Below are 6508 nucleotides of genomic sequence, written 5' to 3' on the forward strand. Positions count from 1 at the left end.
AGCCAGGAACAGCACCTGTGCTGGAAGGATCATGCTTGACTCTCAGATCCAGGCACAAAGGTTTGTAGACCTGGAAGCAGAGGCTACAGAGGACTTTCTTCTTTTTTAAATCTCATATCTGAACACATTTGTCCCAGAATAACAGACAGACATGAGACCCTGCCTGCTTGCCACTTATTTCTCCTTAAGAGACAGTCCCACAATAAGTGGATAGTTTTCATTGCAATACCAGATACTTGCTGTCCCTCTCAGGGACAAAGTGAGACAAAGCTTAACCAGAACTTTAAGGGCATTTTTATAGTCTTCAAATGGCAGTGAGGACATTTATATAGACCACTGTTTCAAGTGGAAGCTCAGGGACTCTTTAATCAACTAATTCATCAGAAAGCCCGCAGAAGTGTGGGAGGAAGATGTCTGGGCACATCTTACTCCACACGCAGTTCAGCTACGTAGTTACAACCACAAGAGCCCTTAAAGAGTTACAGTCTATATTCCATAGCACTGAGGGACCATTAACTGAAAGCAGAGGGCCAGAGCTGCCCACACATGGGCTGTCACAGGGCAGCAGTGACAAGTTTGCAGTTTTTCCAGGTGCCACCAGAGGGCAAGTTGTGATCGCAAACAGGTCCTGGCACCCTCAAAGCGTCCCCGGCCTTGACCAGGGAGAGCTGCCCTTGGCCACCCTGCCTGCTCTCGGAATAAAACCTCTAAGCTGCTGCCTGGCATGACCGGGAGCTGGGGAGGAGATCTGTCCTTGGGCTTACCCAGCATGCCGATCCCCAGCATGAAGGCATCCATCCCGTAAGGCATGACTCGGGACCGCCCTCGTGCCGAGCCCGTTGGGGACATCACCTCCTTCGGCTGGGCTTTTTTACACTCCACCTGCCACAAGAAAGTACAGATCAGGCTTGGCTGCCACTGGCACAGGGCACTGCCACCGAGCACAGGCAGCGCCCAGGCTGCAGGCCAGGCAGGGCTGTCCAGTGTGATGGCACTCCCCAGCCCTGGCCACCACCAGCAGCCTGTCCTGCTCTTCTCCCCACTGACCCTGCCTCTGGCCTGCATGCTGCCAGCCTTCCCCTGGCTCTGCAGCCACCACTGGCAATGGGGAGCTCAAACATCAGTTTTCTCCTCCTGGAGCTGCCCTTGACACTCTGCCTGGCCCCTCACCTGGGCCTCAAAGCCTAATTTTCCTAATTTCTGAATAAAGGTAAAACCTGCCCTCCTCCCATGTTTCATGTAACTTCAAAACCTCCAAGTAGTGCGCAATTCCTCGTTACAGTTAGCTCTCCTCCTTCGGTATTGTGCTGGTTCACCTCCACACTGCGAGCCTCTTTCCCAGGCTGGCTGCTGTGATTCTGGGGAAAAGACTCAATCCAGTTCCCCACCGCAGGGAAAGTGCATCAGGACAAGTGCCTCACATCCTGCCCCTGCGCCGCTGCCCTACTCTGTTCTATACTGCTGTCCCTTCTCCCCCGCGTTCTGCCCCAGACACTCACCATTTTGTTGTTGATCTCATGGAAGTGGATTTCACACACTTTTTCCACAATGTCTTCACTTTCAAATGTGACAAACCCAAACCCTGAAGAAAAGGCAAAACTCCTTGATCAGGTCAGAGCCCTGCACAGTTTGCACCCACTACCCATGTCCTTTTATTGGCAGAAGAAGAGAAGGACAGCACAATCAGCCCTTTCTAAAATAGCTGTCACTCATCTTCCCTCTCAAGCAAATCCTGCTCTTATGCACAAGAACAGGACTGTCCCCTTAGAGATTCCCCTTTCCTCCTCATCCTGCACTCCCCACCCTCTCTGAACCCTACTGCTCTCAAAACCAAGTTTGTTTTTTTTTTTAAACTTTGCTATTTGCAAGGCAAACCACATGGCTGATAATGCTGGGGAGGATCCCTGCAGACACTCACACAAAGAGTCGCTGGAGAAACGAACAGCTGCTTGCCAGGACATCACCATTCTCGCTAAACGCACCCCACTAGCAGTAACACCCTGCACGTTTCCTTGGCAGTCCTGGTCATAAAGCCTTGTATAAGCAGGGAAATATCAGCAGTGCAGTTGTACAGACCAACGCAGATATACACAAGCAAAACAATTTGCGAAGTTTCACCAAAGTAAGGTTAGTATCTGGGGTAAGACAGGACAGCGTGTTTCCTGCCCCACGCTCACACCTCCTTTCTCTCACCAACCCCTTTGCTGACAGTTTTGGCAAAGACCAGCTTGGGTGGGCAGAGTTAAACTCCTCTCAGCTGACCGCAGCTACTTCCGGAAAACCGAGGCAGGTGGGAGGATGTCTTTAAGCTTGCCTTACAAGCAAGATGGGATTAAGCAGAGCTTTCCGCTTTCCAGAACCGGCCAATTCCATGGAGCTTTAAAATAACTTCTAAAACCAGATGGGGATCTGCTGCCCAGAACCCCACTTCTTCCCCCACACTGCCAGAACAGTCTCTCTCCATAAACTCCTCCATCCGTCTGTGCCCAGGTAGTTACACACGATTCACCTCAACAACTACAAGCGGAGCGGCTCAGGAGTTCAAGAGCAAAACCCCGATGCCAAAACTAGTCCTGAGGCCCCCCAGAGCAGGCCTGCTGCGCCCTGGGCAGAGCTCCACACTGCCAACACGGCGGCTGGCAGCTCTCCCTGCTCTTTCCGAAATGCCTGACAACTCTTTAATTGGACTAGTGACTGGGGGGCACCCATGGAGGAACAGGGGTTAACACTTCTTCCCTTTTAAGATGAAGCTGCAACAGCATCCTAGGCCAGGCAACCAGAGTAGATTTAATGGCTTTAGAAAAAAGCAAAAACCTGAAGGACACACCATGTAGCGAGAGCAGAAGGGGGTGTTCCCTCGCTGATCCAGGGGCAGAGGTGCTTGGAAGTGCTTCAAACAACACACAGACATGAGAGTGGCCCAGCACAGGGCTGCTAGTGGCCCTGATTTGGAAGACGCTGAAGCTAAATTTGCAGGTTAAGTTGTTGCCAGTAAATCTCTGAGCTGGTGCAATGCTAGTGTCGAGCCCTGCCATGCTCTGGGGCAGTCGGTCTGAACTCACCGGGAAAGCAGGAGGCAGGGACACCCATGGGTGGGCTGGGTCCGGATAGCGCAAACATTACAGCCTTACTCCCATCCTGTAACCAGACTCCACCAGCAAGACCCGGGTAAGAAAAGGTGACCTGGGAGCACAAGCAGGCTCCAGGCCGAGGAAGGGGCGAGAGGCAGGCACTCTTCAGGCTCTCGTGTCAGCTTTCCCAGAGCTCAGATTACTCAGGACAAGGTAAGACACACACTGCGGGCTGGAGCCACGGAGGTAAGCGGGCAGGGGAGGGGGCCGCCTCCTCTCACATATCTGCAACTCGGCAAGCTAAGAGCACAGGAAACGCACTGGACAAAAGCCCTCTGTGCTGCACGGGACGCTGGTAAAGGATGCAGATGCAAAAGGATGGGGCGACTGAAGGCAAGATAAAGAGCAGCTGCGACCCGCATGCCCTGCTGCTGGGATACTAAACCCTCCCTACGCAAGGCAGGAGGCAACCCCTCCGCAGTTCCCTCTCCTATGGCCAGAAGACCACTCTCACCTCGGTGTCGGTTGGTCGTCTTGTCAAACATCAGCATTGCATCGTCCACCTGCAAAGGGAAGGGCTCAGATCAGATTATTGTGTTGGAGGGTGCTCATGGCAACAGCATTTGCACAGTTTCCCTTTCGCAAGCCAGAGGGGATCAAGACAACACCTCCCATCCCTAAGAAGGACACAGGGTGTGGACATACACATGCATTGGCTACCACACCAAGCACATCCCCTTGCCACAACCAGTGGGGTCCCCCCGCCAGCCCGGGGCAGGGGCTGCCTAGGGGGCCGGTCCTGCCTAGCCGAGCCCCCTCAGCCTGGCCCCCAGCAGCAAGCGACCCCGATTGTTTGCCTGCAGCTCCAGCCTGGGGGCAAGGAGCAGGGACGGCATTGTTCCCAAATCCCGGCCTCAAAGGAGAGGAGAATTAAAGGGGGGGAGAGAAGGAAAGCTGGAGAGGGGAGAGGAATAAGGGGCCTCCCAGCGACAGGGGAAGCAGAGGCCTCAGACAACAGAGCCTGCCTGGGAAAGCTGGGAAGCACCCCCGCCCCCACCCCAGAGGAGCCGTTCCTCTAAGTGAGGTTTCCCACTGCTGGAGGCTGTAATTAGAGCAAATTTACTGCAAGGCCTGAGCAAGGCTGCCTTCCCGGGGGGAGGGGCGGCCAGATCCCATCCCCCAGCCGTGCTGGGGCTGCTCCCCACAGCACATCCCTGCCTGGTGCCGCTTTTCCCCCATCTTCCTGCTGGGTGTTGCCTGGCAGAGGCGCATCTGCACCGCTGCGCAGGTCAGGCCGAGCAGGGTTAAAAAATACACTTCAACTCCCTCTGTGTAAGCCCCAGTGTAAACCTGTCCCACTGACCCATCCCTCCTCTCTAATACCACTGCCTTAATCCGATTATGAAACTGGACGTGCAAGTGCTCAGGGGAGGCGGCGGCAGTCCCTGGCCAGCAGCTGCCCTGGCCCTCCTCCTCCTTCTCATCCTCCTCCATGTGAAACCACGGCTCCCAAGCAGCAAGCCCCAAGTGCCCCAGACTCTGTAGAAGGATTACTCCCTTTGCCTCATCCCCAGGAAACATCTGCATCACTGCCTTCTCCGGAACAGCCCGCCGGTGAGGGCAGAGCACTGCCCATACCCCACAGGCTTCGCTCACGGAGAGCCCACGGCCCCAGCCAGTGAAGGGGGAGGGCTCCTAGCCTCAGACCCCCTGGGACAAAACGGGACACCCAGCTCCACCTCAGTGCCACGAGGACAGAGGGAAGTCTTGCTAAGGTTGGTTTCCAGTGCCACCACAAGCAGACAGAGATAATCTTTGATGTCCTTGGGCTTGTCCAACACATCTACAGTGCGAGAGCATGTGATAACAGACAACCTGGCTCCCACTCCTCCTGTGCTCTTCCCATACTCACTCAGCCAAGTCATCAAACACCTGAGAAACATGCCAGGAGTCCAGCCAGAGCCATGGTGGACGTAAGACTTACAGAAACCTGAAGCAACTCCTCAGCAGCTTCCCAAGACACAGCCAGGGAGCTGACAGCAGCTCATCACACTGCCATTCCCCATCACTGCTCACTCCTGTCCCTGTACCATCTCCCTTCACGGTGCCAGCACAAATGTGATGTGCTGGGGAGAAACCTGATGTGCCTTAAAAATATTTCAAGGGTCTGTCTTTGTCCATTTTTTAAGCTAGATCCATTCCTCCATCCTGTTCACAGAAAGACTGGGCACACAGCTGTCCTCCTTCCCAGTAAACACTGGGAGAAAGCTGTGTCAATGGCACTCTGCGGCAGTGCTGCTCCCAAAGATTCAACTCAGGTAGCTGGAGCCCACAAACCCATCACGATGAGATAGGCACAAGAAAGAAAGACCCAGCGGGGATGAGCACAGCCCAGCTGCGGACTTGCTCCCTCCGACCACCCCCAGCAACAACTTCTCTTCCCGAAGCCTGAAAAGCAGTGGCAACTGCAACCTGCAGAACCCAGTGCATGTCCACACACAAAACCACCTCACAGCAGTGTCACGGGCAACGGCCGGGCGCTCCTACAGCACTCAAGCACTCAGAGCCGGGAGATGTGCAACCGCTTCATCCCAAACAGCACTCTGTATGCTGAGAGGAGAGCTGCAGCCTTCCTCCATCTGAGCTTTTTTTCTACGTTTCTGCTGGTGCTTTGAGACCAGGTATCTGCTCAGCACCCCGAAACGTACTCATCTTGCAGAAACATACTTACAATAACACACGTACTCTATTTGAAAGCTCTTTCCTGCCATGAAGTAAATCTGAGACAGATAGATCGATAGACAGATAGATCGATAGATATGTGTGTATACGCATAACGTGAAATAGTCTCACCCCACTCAACTCCAGGGCCCCAACAACTCGTGGTTTTTATTGCCAGCAAAACCTACACCTGAGCATCTTCTCTCCTCCTTCCAAGGCAACAGCTGACATGAGTGGGGTGGTCTCGGACAGCACACAGACAGCAACATGACATGACACAGGGTCCTGCAACCCCAGGGGGTGCAGCGGTACTGCTGGAGCCCACAGAGGCCAGCGGGGCTGGGCTGCCGAGTCCTCAGAAAGGCCTGGCCTGCATCCACAGGGAGCGGCCATTTCCAGCACCCTGCACAGGGCTCCAGCCTCACGCCAGCTCCCTCCTCGCTCTTTCCATCACCTCCCCAGGTCTGGGGCTCAGGGACTGGATGAGGACCGGCTGCCTCAGCTCACAGGGCTCCCTCACTCCAAACACAGGCCAGACCCTCACAGGGATGCTGGAGGCACCATGGGCAGCTCCACCAAAGGCCCAACCCCAGCATCCCCACACAACCCAGACCCATGCCGACCCCTCAACCGCAACCAGCCCTGAGTGGCAGCCCCCAGCGGGCAGCTATTGTGGTGGCAAACTGACACCCCCTCCTCCTCAGCTCCACCACCCC

General features: G+C 55.0%; 1 protein-coding gene across 1 annotated transcript in view; it reads right to left on the minus strand.

Annotated features, from left to right (window-relative positions):
- The window catches only part of MSI1 (musashi RNA-binding protein 1), a 10956-nt gene extending 7326 nt beyond the window's left edge, over window positions 1-3630 (minus strand). Inside the window, exons 1-3 of the mRNA XM_010087346.1 lie at window positions 3586-3630; window positions 1500-1582; window positions 765-882 (exon numbers count right to left, since the gene is read on the minus strand). Coding sequence (XP_010085648.1) covers window positions 765-882; window positions 1500-1582; window positions 3586-3622 — 238 coding nt within the window. The 5' untranslated portion in view covers window positions 3623-3630. The remainder of the gene's footprint in view (window positions 1-764; window positions 883-1499; window positions 1583-3585) is intronic.
- Between the last annotated feature and the right edge of the window lie 2878 nt (window positions 3631-6508).

This window comes from Pterocles gutturalis, unplaced genomic scaffold (genome assembly GCF_000699245.1).
Source record: "Pterocles gutturalis isolate BGI_N339 unplaced genomic scaffold, ASM69924v1 scaffold6956, whole genome shotgun sequence".
Taxonomy (NCBI): domain Eukaryota; kingdom Metazoa; phylum Chordata; class Aves; order Pterocliformes; family Pteroclidae; genus Pterocles; species Pterocles gutturalis.